At 36.0% G+C, this 16,344-nt stretch overlaps 2 protein-coding genes across 2 annotated transcripts; both read left to right on the forward strand.

The window, feature by feature from the left end:
• The first annotated feature begins 12,186 nt into the window (after positions 1 to 12,186).
• On the forward strand, positions 12,187 to 13,365 carry LOC145140444 (uncharacterized). The gene has a single exon (XM_079073936.1). It carries the CDS (start codon positions 12,187 to 12,189, stop codon positions 13,363 to 13,365), a length of 1,179 nt encoding a protein of 392 aa, XP_078930062.1.
• Positions 13,366 to 13,468: 103 nt separating this feature from the next.
• On the forward strand, positions 13,469 to 14,002 carry LOC145140445 (uncharacterized). The gene has a single exon (XM_079073937.1). It carries the CDS (start codon positions 13,469 to 13,471, stop codon positions 14,000 to 14,002), a length of 534 nt encoding a protein of 177 aa, XP_078930063.1.
• The last annotated feature ends 2,342 nt before the right edge of the window (positions 14,003 to 16,344 follow it).

Below are 16,344 nucleotides of genomic sequence, written 5' to 3' on the forward strand. Positions count from 1 at the left end.
ATGATTATCTGTACATATGTTAGTGACCTGGTTAGGTCAGTATCTTGGGCATAGGATGATGCTATGCTATTTGATCTGTTAGATCGGTTGACTGTTATATATGCTAGCGTATGATACGTATGTGCACATGTTTGTTTGATTGGGGGTTTGGGTTGAGGTGGTCCTGCTTTGTGCTGAAGGCCAACATACCCAGGGCGGTCCGGATAGACTACAGACCCATGAGGGTATGATAGTCAGACCGAAGGCCCGGCAAGCGGTCCGGATAGGCTGAAGGTCCTACGAAGCGGTCCAGACGTGCCGAAGGCTCGGAGAGCGGTCTAAATAGACTGAAGGCCTGCGAGGCGGTCCAGTCAGGCTGAAGGCTCATTATGCATGCTGCTCTATAATTGTATTGATATGATATTTGTTCTGGTTAGTATGGGTTGGTATTTTGGGGGTAACTCACTAAGCCTTCGAGCTTACATTTATTGATTATTGTTTCAAGTAGTCGGATGATCGCGGGAAGGCGAAGGCATGATCGTGCACCTCCTTAAATTTTCATGATTGATTCTGGGGATACTCTGATGTTTAAATTATGTTGAAAGTAAACTGTAATGACTTAATGGTTTTAAACGATTTAAAAAATTTTAAATTGGCTTGAATTTTTGGGGTGTTACAGATAACTTCTATACCAAGAAAAAACCTAAGTTTACCTAAATCCTTAATCAAAAACTTTGACTTCAAAAAATCTTTAACTTTGTTTATTTCACCCGAATCATTCCCTGTAAGAATTGTTTCATCAAAATACACTAACAAAATAACTATAGTGTTATTAAAACTTCTAACAAATAACGAAAAATCATTGATACTTTGAACAAAACCATAATCATTAAGAAAGGAATATAGTTTTTCATTCCACTTTCGTGGAGCTTGTTTAAGACCATAACGAGATTTCAATAATTTGCAAACAGTTTTATCACCTTTAGTATGATAACCAAGAGGTAAATTCATATAAACATGTTTATCCAAATCACTATACAGGAAGGAATTATTCACATCAAGTTGAAACAAAGACCAACCATAATGAATTACTAAAGAGATAACAATCCTAATTGTCACCATTTTAGCAATAGATGAAAATTTTCTTCATAATCCAACCCTTCCTTTTGATTATAACCCTTAGCTACTAACTTGGCTTTCTATCTCTCAACCTCTCCATTAGACTTATACTTTTTCTTATACACCTAACTACAACCTATAGGTTTTCTATCGGAGGGCAACTCAGTAATAATCTAGGTTTGATTCCTATATAAGGCCTCCATTTCCTCAATCATAGCCTTAACCTAATTTGGGTCATTAGCAGCTTCAAATATGACTGAGGCTCATGAGTTTTATTCAAATTGGAAACAAAAAACTTACTCTTAGAATCAAGAAAAGCATAACTAACATTCCTTTCAAAGCCATATTTATATTTTCCTTCTATTATACAATCACTAAACTTCTGAGGCAATTTAGACTCACGACTAGACCTTCTATTTCATAAAGACTGGGAATCAGAAAAAACAGGCAAAGAATGAACATTTCCCTCAGAAAGATTGACAACATCTGTAGCCACCAGCTCAGACTGCAAAGTAGTGCTTTGACCATTCTGACTACCATCCTATCCCAAATCAGTTGCACCAAAAAGGTACCATCCTGGTCAGGAACAGTTACAATAAGTGGAGGACTAGCACTAACACTACCACCCTGATTGTTTCTATCAGACCCTATTGTATGATTAACATCACTATCATTATCTGAAACAACCAATTCATCATAGGAAAAGGGGTCCCAAAAAATAGAAGAATCAGATAAAGACTCATCAAACAAGTTACCATCAAAACTAGAGACCATTTTGTAAGGAAAGATAGATTCATAGAGTTTTATTATAAAGACTATAAAGTTTGTATCTCTTTTTTCATTAGAATAACCAATCAAAATACATTTCTCAGACCTTTCAGAAAACTTATCAGTAACATTAAGTTTAGCAGCAAAAAAAAGACAACCCAAAACTCTAATGTTATCAAAAAAAGGGAGAGCGTTTATAAACCAATTCAAAAAGAGACTTCACTTTAAGAACAGAAGAAAGAAGTCTGTTAATTAAGAAAATTGTTGTAAGAACAACATCTCCCCAAAAATGTTTAGGCAAACCAGAATGAAACAACAAGGACCTTGAAACATTCAGAAGATGTCTATGTTTTTGTTCAACCACCCCATTTTGTTAGGGTATGTGAAAATATACTACTAGAAAACACACTATTACGACAAATACCTGCCATATTTGCATTGGCAGAAACATCTTCAGAGAATTTTCTTTCGCTCAAAAGAGACATGATCTTATTGTAGTGATCAAAAGTAAGAAAGTGTTGATCAGCCTTATCCACAGAACATGTAGAGGAATTATAGGACTCATTCACATGTGAAGCAACAACATGAACATTATTTGAAAACTTATTATAACTGTTAGAATCATTCTTAGGTTTAAAGTCTTTTGGAAAACCAATTAGTTTGTAACATCTCTCAATAGTATGACCTTTTTACACTGAAAAGACTGATTTCTTCCTTTAGATTTCTTAGAGTCACTAATTTTACCAGCAAATGAAGAGGAAGTAGTCCGATTAGAAGACACAGTTATAGAACCATGTTTCTGATTAGACTCTTCTATGGACACAATTGAAAAGGCATCATTCACATTAGGTGAAGGTTCAAGAAGCAAAATATGACTTTTGACTTGACTAGAAGAATCATCTAAACCACTGAGAAATTGCATACGTTTCATTAACTTGGAATTATTATTAAATTGGGTTGCAGCTTCACATGTACAATCAGTTAAATGGATAAGACCATCAAACTCCTTCCAATGGGCATCAACTTTATTAAAATAATCAGAGACACTCAAACCACTTTGAGATAGGGTATTAATACACTGATGAAGATTAAAAATTATTGAACCATCAGCTTTATTATAAGTATCAAACAGTTCAGTCCAAATATCAAGATCAAATTCAGAACAAACATGACTGTCACACCTCCAAACCAGAATGGCGGAAACGTTCGGGGGCGGAGGACGTCACGTACAGTATCACAACAATTGAATAATAGTAATCAAAGCAACAACAACCATTGTATTAATAGTATAATGTTTACATTGTTTTCGAATCATATAAAACTGACTCCAAAAGTAAATAACAAGTAAATACTCGAAGCTACTATGCTCCATCTTCTTGAACCGGTGCGTGTACGTGTCTACTAGTGTCCTGAGAATACAAGTAGGTTTTGAAAGAGTATCAGCATTTAAGCTGGTAAGTTCATAAGCGTTTTGTTTTAGAAAACAGGTTCTGTGTTCTTTCAAAAGTGTGTTGTGTTTCTCCAGAAAACCTTATATTTTCTGATGTAATGAATGTTAAGTAAAATGATTTGTACCAGTTCCTTCTGCGAGTACTTAATGTATACAAATCATATACAATCCAGATCGAACAAACAATCGATTGCGTGGTTCTTCCCCAAGCCCACAACCAAACAAGGAACAGGAAATGAGGCGGAGGCCACACATTCCACTGGTTATCGGAGTACTATGACTCAAGAAAGATTGAATGGATTATCAATTTTAAGTATTGAAAGTGATTTTTTACAAAATATTGATTATTGTAAAATAAGAGATGTTTTTGCTTCGAAAAATGCACGAAGACATCGTTTTAGGTGATTTTTGTAGGTTTTTGTTTGTATTGTTTGTTTGATTATAAAATTTACTATATTTTTGATTTTCTAAATGTTTTATATATAAGGGCATAAAATTTTTTATCTCGCCCTGGGTAGCAAAAAACAATGGTTCGGCCCTGTATATAACCAAGATCAAATAGACCTTCGAATAGGTGATCCTACTCTAAAACCACAACCAAACTAGGAACAGGTAGTAGAGCGAAGATCACAAATTCTAAGTCTATAAGATCCCAATTATATATAACCCTGGAAGCATGCACTTCGCAACTATAGACCTGCCAATAAAGGTCTTTTAGCTTTCACATAAGTTTGTTATAGTGCCTAAAATACTCCTATAGTATTTTATCTTTATGTTTTGTTCTAGAGATCCTTTGTATGTAGAGTTAGGTAAGTTTTAGACTCGTTGCAACACCACTATCACTCCCAAACACATGTTGGTCGTATCTCAAATAAATATAGTTGATCAGGTTATATTTATTCCAGATATGATTACATAACTGCTTAGGTTTGACTATAGTGTCCAACATCTAAATACTTTTGTTTTGTTCTTATTGTGATACTTGTTCTTAGTATGTATGCTTGTTCGTATACTTCTCGTAAAATACTTATATTTTAAAAGTATACTTTTAGTCAGAGCACTTCGGCCCCATTGTATTTATAATTGTATATCTTTTACTGGTCGATATACCGAGTTCACTATAAACAATGCTCTGATACCAATCTGTCACACCCCCAAACCGGAACGGCGGAAACGTTCGGGGGCGGAGGACGTCACGTACAGTATCACAACAATTGAATAATAGTAATCAAAGCAACAACAACCATTGTATTAATAGTATAATGTTTACATTGTTTTCGAATCATATAAAACTGACTCCAAAAGTAAATAACAAGTAAATACTCGAAGCTACTATGCTCCATCTTCTTGAACCCGGTGCGTGTACGTGTCTACTAGTGTCCTGAGAATACAAGTAGGTTTTGAAAGAGTATCAGCATTTAAGCTGGTAAGTTCATAAGCGTTTTGTTTTAGAAAACGGGTTCTGTGTTCTTTCAAAAGTGTGTTGTGTTTCTCCATAAAACCTTATATTTTCTGATGTAATGAATGTTAAGTAAAATGATTCGTACCAGTTCCTTCTACGAGTACTTAGTGTATACAAATCATATACAATCCAGATCGAACAAACAATCGATTGTGTGGTTCTTCCCCAAGCCCACAACCAAACAAGGAACAGGAAATGAGGCGGATGCCACACATTCCACTGGTTATCGGATCCTCATGTACATAACCCTAAAGTATTCACTAGGTACTTACAAAGTTGACTGTGTTGGTCCTCTGAAATCTGTTGAAAGTGTTCCTCAAGAAAATCCAATATTTTCTTAGTAATAGTATGATAATACCAGTTTCTTTCTATAACCACTTAGCTCATACTATCTATGTACAAACCAATATCGAACAGACTGTTAATTGTGTGGATCTGCCCTAAGCCCACAACCAAACAAGGAACAGGAAATGAGGCGGAAACCACACATTCCACGGTCTATCGGATATTCTTCATGCGTAACATGGATGCATAAACTAAGGAATTATAGAATTAACAATGAATATTCGTTAGTTGAATGATAAACCGATTGTTTGTAAAATACTGATGTTTGTCCTGGAAAAATCCTATATTTTCCCTAAGTGTGAGTTGTTGTCTTAACTGTTCCAAAAACTAAAAAGTACAAGTATTTCCCATACTTATGTTGTTAAAACATTGTTCTGTTTGAAAAACCCTAGCTACCACCAGTAATGTATAGTAGTTTTATTACTTAAAATAAAGCCAGTCGAAAATGCATTATTCTGTATACTGGAAGTGTTGTTAATACCCTCCTGTGATCACTTAGTACATACGAGTTATAGAAATCTAAATCGAACAGACAGTCGATTGGGTGATTCCGCCCTAAGCCCACAACCAAACAAGGAACAGGAAATGAGGCGGAAGTCACACATCCCACTACATGTCAGATATTAATTTCATATCACCCTGATGTATATACTAAGTAATCACATAGTTATTAACCATGATGACTGTTTGTTAAGTATATTATTACGTGAACGAGTCGTCGTCTTCCGTGTGAGTTCTTATAACCATGCTGATTGACGATAAACACTACGACGTACTTCGGATGTCGTAAACTGAAATGACGTTTGTCACCCTCGATTGACTATAGCTAATAGTCAGGGTGTGGGATTGTCAGTCCCGTATAGATCTATACACAAACTCACGCTCTCCCTCGAGGAGACTCTAGTTCCTAAGGAGTAGACTTCCTAGAAGTCGTGTCTCACAATGTAGTTCTCTCAACGAATTCATGCATAATACTATGAAAACCCATTTTTGTTATTAACATGTATTCTTATGAAAATAGTACCTTTGTTCATGGTTCATATTTAGTAAGTTTTGTGTTCAATTGTATGTTAACGATAAGGAAATATAATAACTAAATTATATTTTTAAACACCGATTACTTGTGCTTTTACTTGTATTTTCCTCCCTTAAAACATTAAAAAGCTTGGAAAATATGGGGGTATGAACTCACAGTGGTTTATGTGTACGTGCTGGACAACGAGACTGGAAGGATGATCCTCGAGTTGTAGTACGCGAAGTTACGGAATCCTAATAATAATTAAACACATATTTGCATTTAAATTAGCAAACCCATTAATTTAAGTGTTAGAAAACACTTGCTTTTGGTTTAGGAATGTTACCGAGACTCGATCGAAGTGGAAAAAGTGGGTTTATAGCCAAGATTCCGAATCGGGGATGATTGCGGCCGTGAAAGGATTACGGCCGTGAACTGTTCTCGGCCGTGAACTGATTTCGGTCGTGAATGGTTTTCTTCCCTTGAAGAGTTTACGGTCTTTGAATGGTTTACGGCCTGTTCTTGGTGTTCTTGGCGAAATATGAAGATTTGAAGGGTTTACGTTCATGAACTCAAGAATGTGGAGTGTTTGATTTGATGAAAGGATGAATGTTTGATGCTCCAAAACAAGTTCTAAGGTGGATTAGGTGATAGATGAAGAGAAAACTTGAGTTTTCGGTTGATGGTTTTAGAGAGAGAAAGTAGTGTTTTCGGTCAGAAAAGTATAAATGAGGGTGAAAACACGTATATATAGGCTGGGTTCATGGTCAGTTGTGGGGTCCACCCAACCGTGCACGGTTTACGGCCGTGAACACGATTGCGGCCGTAAACACCGGGTTGCTCAGGACTTGACTGATTTTTGTAGAAAAACTTGATTCTTCACACGATTTTAGACCCGACACTTATATAAATTTAGCTTATATAATCTATGTTGTTTTCAACCCTTACAAGTTTGACACAATGAATAAAATTCGAAATTTTATTTAACGGGATTTGACTTTCGTTGACTGAAAAAGGTTAGGGTTGTCACATCATCCCCCCGATAGAGGGAATTTCATCCCGAAATTCGGATTCTGAGTGGTTAGTTAAGGATAAGGAAAAGAGGTGGGTACTTTGGTTCTATTTAATCCTTACGTTCTTTAGAGAATTTCAGATCCTCGTTGGGTGTTTCAGCGGATCTTCACTGTTGGATTTGCTGTTCTGATATGTGGAGAATGTGTGGGTTTGACTTGCTTGACTATGTTCATCCAACTGGTAGGATGTCCGTCCATAGTCCTGAGCAACTTTTTTCCTGAAGTTCATGGTAGGACGCATACCTGGTTCATCTATCATCGCCTTATGCACACAAGTCGTATATAATTAAGATTGATAAGACGGTCAGATGGGTGACTCTGCCCCAGGTCCACAACCAAACAAGGAACATGAGATAGGGCGGAAACACACATCCTAAGTCTGTAGAATCTTAATTATATACCACCTTAGCGTATGCACTTAACATTGATAGGCTAACCGTATTTGTCCCTAGCCTCTGTGCTTGAACTTGACTTGTTGCGCTAGTGGTATTTCCAAATGGTCTGCTGGGAATACTTAGGGAAGGTTACGGAAGGACATCATACTCTTCGCATGAGTACTTCGGAGGTTTGAAGCGAGAGACAATTCTGAGGTTTGTATCTAGTTCGTTGTTATGAGTGACGAGAGTTTTGTTATTCGGTTGGTTTAAGGAAAAAGGGTCTCCTTTGTGACACATGGGTTTGGTATAACATGGAACCAGCCAATCTAGGTGGGATGACGTCGTCGGATCACGTGTAAGGTTGGTTCGGAAGGAGTGTTTGTTAAAACATTAGTGCATCTGTGTGTACGTTTCTAGTGATTTCTGTTTTGACCTTGTTATAACTACTGCAATTGTTTTGTACTGTATTAAGTGTGTACTAACTGAAGAATTGTTCTGATGAATGATATTGATACTTGGTGTTATGATCCCTATCCGTTCCCTCTATAATCGCTTGGTGTCTACAGGTCATATATAATTAAGGCTGAGAAGACAGTCGACTGAGTAACTCTGCCCTAAATCCACAACCAGACAAGGAACAGGAAATAAGGCGGAATCACGCACTCTAAGTCTATAGGTTCTTAATTATATATGGCCCTAATGTTGACACCAAGTCATTATAGCTTACCTAAAAGAGTATTTAGTTTTTATATAGACTATGTGCTTTGTTTGGACGAGGAAGAAATTTTTATAGTTAGGATCTAGTTGGTAACGGTTTTCGAGAAAGTGTAAGTTTGAGAAATGTTTCGAGTTGGGGAGACGTACCGCTGTTCTCAAGTGGTTCCGGGGTAGACTCTCCTGCGGTGATCATCAGCACTCTTCCCTCTTCACCGGAGTTTCTGGCCAATGGACAATCTCTCTTGTGGTGCCCCGTTTCGCCACATACGTAGCAGGCCTGACTTACTTCCTCATATGGGACCTGAGAGATTGGTCGTGCCGGTGCCCTACAGATACGGATGATGTGTACCCTTCTATGGCAGTTCTTGCAATACAATTTCCGACACCTTCCGGTATGATGAAAGTTGCACTTATTACATTTAGGGAGGGTTCCATCATATCGGTTGTCGGGTGCTAGAGTGGCTGGTGTCGTGGCAGCATAGATCGCAACCGTCTGTTGTCCATCTGAGGGCTCTTGTGTTGATTGTATTTTCTTCCCGCTCTCGGATTGTTTATCATCACATCCTTTGGTTGACTCAGGAACGGGGGCTATTATGCCTTGGCGGATTCCATGGTCCACCAGTGTTCGAGCCAGACGTTTGGCACTGTCAAACGTAAGGGGTTTCGCTGCTAACACGTGTCCTTGGATTGGAGAAGGTAGTCCCCAAATGTATCTCTCTACCTTCCTTCTATCCGGGGTAACCGTCCCAGGGCATAGTGCAGCTAAATCGCTGAATCTATCGGTGTAGGCTACTATGTCTGAGCCTGCCATGGTAAGATTCCACAGCTCTTGTTCTAGTTTCTGTATTTCGCCCCTCGGGCAGTACTCTTCCCGCATCATCTCTTTTAGATTTTCCCAGCCCACTGCGTTTGCCACTGGTAGAGTTAGTGACTTGACATGGCTGTTCCACCATGTAAGGGCTCTGTCGGAGAAGGTGCATGCAGCAAACTTCACTTTGCTCCCTTCTGGGCATGCGCATAACTCAAAAATCGAATATGTCTTCTCGAACCATCGCATTAGGGCGATGAATCCCCCGCTTCCATTGGAGGATTTGGGTCTACAAGTCATGAAGTCTTTATACGAGCACTCCCTTGTGTGTCCGTTGTTAGAGCTGTTGGTGCCACTACCCGATCCACCGGTACCACTTGCACGGATTTGGGCCATGACAGCTATCACTGCAGCTGTTACTTCCGCCTGAAAGACAACCGAGTCATACTGTGGAGGTGGTGGCGGTGGTGCGTTGTTTTTGTTTAAAAGATGAAACGAGGGTAAGTCCCTAGTGGTTACAAGTCAAGTGTTATTGGAATCGAAGTTATCTTAGTTATGAGTGTATGATGTTCTGAATCTTGAAGCAATTCAAAACAGAGGTCTATGCAAAATTAGACTTATGAATTTTTGATAGTGACTACCCTTTTTGTGAAGTTCTGTGACCTGGTTTACCGATACTAGTTATTATGATAAAGGCGATAATCCTAACACATAGTGTGAGCAGTGTAATCACTAACTCACTAGATTGCATTAGTTAGATAATTATTAGTGTGACGTATAGGGTGCTCTACCACGTTGTGCGCCTCGTGAGTGGTTTCCTGTGTTTTCTTTCCTAGTTATGATGGCCCTGATTCAACTGCGGGGTTTTGTTGTTTCTGGACTTTCTTATGGTTTTCCTATTCTCAATAGTTCATGCTTCAGGTTCTATCACTGATCTCCACCACTTCCTGATGAAATATTTGACTCCTCGTATGATTCCTTCTCGGAATCCACTTTATGAATCCTCTCTTATTCTTCATTGACGCCTCTGTCGGTGGTTGTAGTGGAGTGGTTATCTCTATATAGGTTGTTCGTGCAAGAATGGGAATGTCTAAAGAATCTTATAAGATTAAGTAAAACATTTCTTCTAAAATTTTTGATGATCAAAACTGGGTCCTTCTATAATCAGGCAGTGCATGCAAGTTGTATATAACCAGGCCCGACCCAATACATGGGCGAGTTGGGCCTAGGCCCAGGGCATAAAAAATAAGGGGGCATAATATTTCTCCAACAAGTTATGCTATATATATATATATATATATATATATATATATATATATATATATATATATATATATATATATATATATATATATATATCGGAACATTTGGCCCAAAAGTTAAGTCCAACACCACCAGTCCAAGAAGAAACGTGGATTCTAAACGAGGAGCTGAAGGCGGAAGCGGGAAGTAACTGTGGAGCGCCAAGATAACTCTTGAGAACTTCAATCGTCAAATTTGTAACCGGAACCCTTGAAAATCATGGATATCGATGCTCATAAGTCATAATCGCTGAAGTGTGGTCCGATTTCTATTCCTCTTTCTCTGTTTCTTATTCTATATCTCTCTCTATCTTATTCCCAATTTGTGCAAATCGACTACTGCTGCTGCCTGCTAGTACCATTCAATTTTTTTCCTTCATTCCGAGTTGTATCAAGGATTCATAGTTAATGTGCTTGATTTGGGTTCAATTTTTTTTCTGCCTGAAGCAAGAGGAAAATGGAAGTATACTTAATCGGTGAGTTTTTTTTCTTTTGCCTGTTTCTTATTTCTTTCTAAAATTCCCGACATCAATCATCATATCTTCATTGTATCTCAGTATTTGATTAAGTGATTGATTCAATGGTTGATTTTGTGATGTGAATACATAATCAGGAGGCTTGAAGGCATATTGAAAGCTGGAAATCGAAAAACGATGATCTGGTTCGTTTTTTTTTTAAAATTTGGTGAGTTCTCTACTTGTCTTCTGATTATGTGTTTCATTCTATCTGATTTGAGTGATTTCGATTTAAGATTGGATTTCTCCCCTGTTTAAGGTTGAAATCAGAAGCCATTGAATCAGAATTCTGAAAGGTGAAATCTGGAAAACGAAAAAGCACTGTGATTGTGATTTTTTTTCTGATTTGGGTGAGTTCTTTACTACTCTTCTTCTGATTTTAATTTTACTGTTTCATTTTAATTTATGTAATTTCAAATTTGTAAACTTTTTGTGTTTTTGTTTCTTGTTTTTGTGATGTGAATCAGGAATCAGGAGATTTCTTTGTTCTGATATTTGACAACTGTGATTCTGTGAAGGTTGTTCAAATTTTGTTGTTGTGTGTTCTTCAGGTTGTATCTTTCCTTGTTTATTGCTTATAACTAGATTTGCTGTGTTTTAAAAATGATTCCCCGAAAACAACCATCCGGTGCACAAAATAGAAAACGAAAAAAAAGAACAACAAGAGGCTAATGAATTAAGAGGGTCTTTGAATAAATTTTTGGTTAGAAATCAAAATGATAGTGATTTTGAAAAAAATGATAATTTTAATATTCCACCAAGTACTTCCAATGATTCGGTTGATATTTCTAATGATTTTGAAAAAAATGACTTTGTTGAGAAAGACAAACCAAGTGATTTTAATATTTTTGATCCTAGAGTATGGGATGATTTAGATTCAGAAATGAAAGATTTACTAATAGAAAAAAGGCTAAATAGAGAAATTGATACAAACACAGTTTTTCCAAAAGATGCACTTGGTAGACATTTTTCTTGTGATTTTTTATACGAAAATTAAAAAATGGTGATTGTTTTGATAGAAAATGGTTAGTGTATTCAAAAGAACTTGATAATGTTTTTTGTTTTTGTTGTAAGCTTTTTAAAACCGTTCGAACTAAAAGTAATTTGGCAACCGAAGGAATTAAAGATTGGAAGCATCTTAGTGAAACATTAAAACAACATGAAAATAGTTCTGATCATATGATTTGTTTAAGAACTTGAACTGAAACGCGTATTAGGTTAAATAAAAATGAAACAATTGATAAAGATCTACAAGAAATGATTAAAAAAGATACCGAACATTGGAAAGAAGTTATGGTTAGAATTATTTCTACTGTCAAATGTTTAGCAAAAAATAACTTAGCTTTTCGTGGTACAAATGAAAAAATTTATGAAAACTCAAATGGTAATTTTTTAAGTATAATTGAATCAATTGCTGAGTGGGATCCGGAAATGAAAGAACATTTTCGAATGATTAAAGACAAAGAAACACATAATCATTATCTTAGTCATAAAATTCAAAATGAATTAATTGAAATGTTGGCATCCGAGGTAAAAAGTGCAATTATTAAAAAAATAAAAAAGGCAAAATATTTTTCTGTAATTCTTGATTGCACTCCGGATGCTAGTCACCAAGAACAAATGACTTTGATTATAAGATGCGTAGATTTGGAAAGTGTTCCATTAAAAGTAGAAGAGTTTTTTTTAGAGTTTTTAAATGTAGAAGATATATCCGGTCTTGGTCTTTTTAATGTTTTACAAGATGCTCTAAAATCTCTTGATTTGGATATTAATTATATTCGTGGTCAAGGGTATGATAATGGAGCAAATATGAAAGGAAAACACCAAGGTGTTCAAAAACGATTGCTTGATATAAATAGTAGAGCTTTTTATATGCCTTGTGGATGTCATAGTTTAAATTTGGTTTTGTGTGATATGGCAAATTCTTGTCATAAGGCAAAAACGTTTTTTGGTACATGTCAAACGATTTATAATGTTTTTTCTAATTCAACAAAAAGATGGAGTGTTTTACTTCAATTTATAGATGATCTAACACTTAAATCATTATCATCTACTCGTTGGGAAAGTCATATTGAAAGTGTTAAAACAATAAAAACACAATTTTCCCAAATAAGAAAAGCTTTAAAAAAATTATCTAAAGAAAGTGATAATGGACAAGTGTGTAGAGATGCTGATTCACTAGTAAATGGTGAATTTTCTAGTTTTGAGTTTATTTTAAGTTTAGTTATATGGTATGAAGTTTTGTACAAAATTAATTTGGTTAGTAAAAAGTTACAATCCAAAGAAATGCTTATTGATGTTGCCGTAAAAAATTTGGAGGGCTTAATTAATTATTTTGAAGGATATAGGGAAAATGGGTTTGACTCTGCTATTAGTGAAGCTAAAGAAATAACAAATACTGTTAAAGTTAAACCTGATTTTTTTTTAAAAACGTGATTATAAAAGAAAAAAACATTTTGATGAAATTCCAAATACCGAAAGAGAACACCAATCTTCTCAAGAAGCATTTAGAAGAGATTATTTTATTGTTATAGTAGATATGGCTCTTGTTCAATTGAAAAGTAGATTTGAACAAATGCAATATTTTCAATCTATATTTGGTTTCTTATTTGATGGTTCCAAATTAGTTTCTTTAGATGATGATGAATTAAAAAAATGTTGTTTAAATCTTGAGTCCAACTTGACAAGTGGTGAAGATTGTGATATTGATGGAACTGGTTTATTTATTGAGTTGCAAATTTTGCATAAAATGTTACCGATTGAAGCATACAAATGTGAAAGTCCTTGGACATCTATTCAAATAATGGAGTATGCAAGAAGAATGAATATGTTCCCTAATGTTTTGGTTGCATATAGGATCTTGTTGACAGTGTCAGTTACGGTTGCTTCCGCGGAAAGAAGTTTTTCAAAATTGAAGCTTTTGAAATCGTATCTCCGGAGTACTATGACTCAAGAAAGATTGAATGGATTATCAATTTTAAGTATTGAAAGTGATTTTTTACAAAATATTGATTATTGTAAAATAAGAGATGTTTTTGCTTCGAAAAATGCACGAAGACATCGTTTTAGGTGATTTTTGTAGGTTTTTGTTTGTATTGTTTGTTTGATTATAAAATTTACTATATTTTTGATTTTCTAAATTTTTTATATATAAGGGCATAAAATTTTTTATCTCGCCCCGGGTAGCAAAAAACAATGGTCCGGCCCTGTATATAACCAAGATCAAATAGACCTTCGAATAGGTGATCCTACTCTAAAACCACAACCAAACTAGGAACAGGTAGTAGAGCGAATATCACAAATTCTAAGTCTATAAGATCCCAATTATATATAACCCTGGAAGCATGCACTTCGCAACTATAGACCTGCCAATAAAGGTCTTTTAGCTTTCACATAAGTTTGTTATAGTGCCTAAAATACTCCTATAGTATTTTATCTTTATGTTTTGTTCTAGAGATCCTTTGTATGTAGAGTTAGGTAAGTTTTAGACTCGTTGCAACACCACTATCACTCTCAAACACATGTTGGTCGTATCTCAAATAAATATAGTTGATCAGGTTATATTTATTCCAGATATGATTACATAACTGCTTAGGTTTGACTATAGTGTCCAACATCTAAATACTTTTGTTTTGTTCTTATTGTGATACTTGTTCTTAGTATGTATACTTGTTCGTATACTTCTCGTAAAATACTTATATTTTAAAAGTATACTTTTAGTCAGAGCACTTCGGCCCCATTGTATTTATAATTGTATATCTTTTACTGGTCGATATACTGAGTTCACTATAAACAATGCTCTGATACCAATCTGTCACACCCCCAAACCGGAACGGCGGAAACGTTCGGGGGCGGAGGACGTCATGTATAGTATCACAACAATTGAATAATAGTAATCAAAGCAACAACAACCATTATATTAATAGTATAATGTTTACATTGTTTTCGAATCATATAAAACTGACTCCAAAAGTAAATAACAAGTAAAGACTCGAAGCTACTATGCTCCATCTTCTTGAACCCGGTGCGTGTACGTGTCTACTAGTGTCCTGAGAATACAAGTAGGTTTAGAACGAGTATCAGCATTTAAGCTGGTAAGTTCATAAGCGTTTTGTTTTAGAAAACGGGTTCTGTGTTCTTTCAAAAGTGTGTTGTGTTTCTCCAGAAACCTTATATTTTCTGATGTAATGAATGTTAAGTAAAATGATTCGTACCAGTTCCTTCTGCGAGTACTTAGTGTATACAAATCATATACAATCCAGATCGAACAAACAATCGATTGTGTGGTTCTTCCCCAAGCCCACAACCAAACAAGGAACAGGAAATGAGGCGGAGGCCACACATTCCACTGGTTATCGGATCCTCATGTACATAACCCTAAAGTATTCACTAGGTACTTACAAAGTTGACTGTGTTGGTCCTCTGAAATCTGTTGAAAGTGTTCCTCAAGAAAATCCAATATTTTCTTAGTAATAGTATGATAATACCAGTTTCTTTCTATAACCACTTAGGTCATACTATCTATGTACAAACCAATATCGAACAGACTGTTAATTGTGTGGATCTGCCCTAAGCCCACAACCAAACAAGGAACAGGAAATGAGGCGGAAACCACACATTCCACGGTCTATCGGATATTCTTCATGCGTAACATGGATGCATAAACTAAGGAATTATAGAATTAACAATGAATATTCGTTAGTTGAATGATAAACCGATTGTTTGTAAAATACTGATGTTTGTCCTGGAAAAATCCTATATTTTCCCTAAGTGTGAGTTGTTGTCTTAACTGTTCCAAAAACTAAAAAGTACAAGTATTTCCCATACTTATGTTGTTAAAACATTGTTCTGTTTGAAAAACCCTAGCTACCACCAGTAATGTATAGTAGTTTTATTACTTAAAATAAAGCCAGTTGAAAATGCATTATTCTGTATACTGGAAGTGTTGTTAATACCCTCCTGTGATCACTTAGTACATACGAGTTATAGAAATCTAAATCGAACAGACAGTCGATTGGGTGATTCCGCCCTAAGCCCACAACCAAACAAGGAACAGGAAATTAGGCGGAAGTCACACATCCCACTACATGTCAGATATTAATTTCATATCACCCTGATGTATATACTAAGTAATCACATAGTTATTAACCCTGATGACTGTTTGTTAAGTATATTATTACGTGAACGAGTCGTCGTCTTCCGTGTGAGTTCTTATAACCATGCTGATTGACGATAAACACTACGACGTACTTCGGATGTCGTAAACTGAAATGACGTTTGTCACCCTCGATTGACTATAGCTAATAGTCAGGGTGTGGGATTGTCAGTCCCGTATAGATCTATACACAAACTCACGCTCTCCCTCCAGGAGACTCTAGTTCCTAAGGAGTAGACTTCCTAGAAGTCGTGTCTCAC

Source organism: Lactuca virosa, chromosome 9 (assembly GCF_052849685.1).
Source record: "Lactuca virosa cultivar CGN04683 chromosome 9, Lactuca_virosa_CGN04683_v6, whole genome shotgun sequence".
Taxonomy (NCBI): domain Eukaryota; kingdom Viridiplantae; phylum Streptophyta; class Magnoliopsida; order Asterales; family Asteraceae; genus Lactuca; species Lactuca virosa.

Excerpts from the sequence above, each read along its gene's own strand:
- LOC145140444 (XM_079073936.1), top strand. The coding sequence starts at position 12,187 with ATGATTAAAAAAGATACCGAACATTGGAAAGAAGTTATGGTTAGAATT.
- LOC145140445 (XM_079073937.1), top strand. The coding sequence starts at position 13,469 with ATGGCTCTTGTTCAATTGAAAAGTAGATTTGAACAAATGCAATATTTT.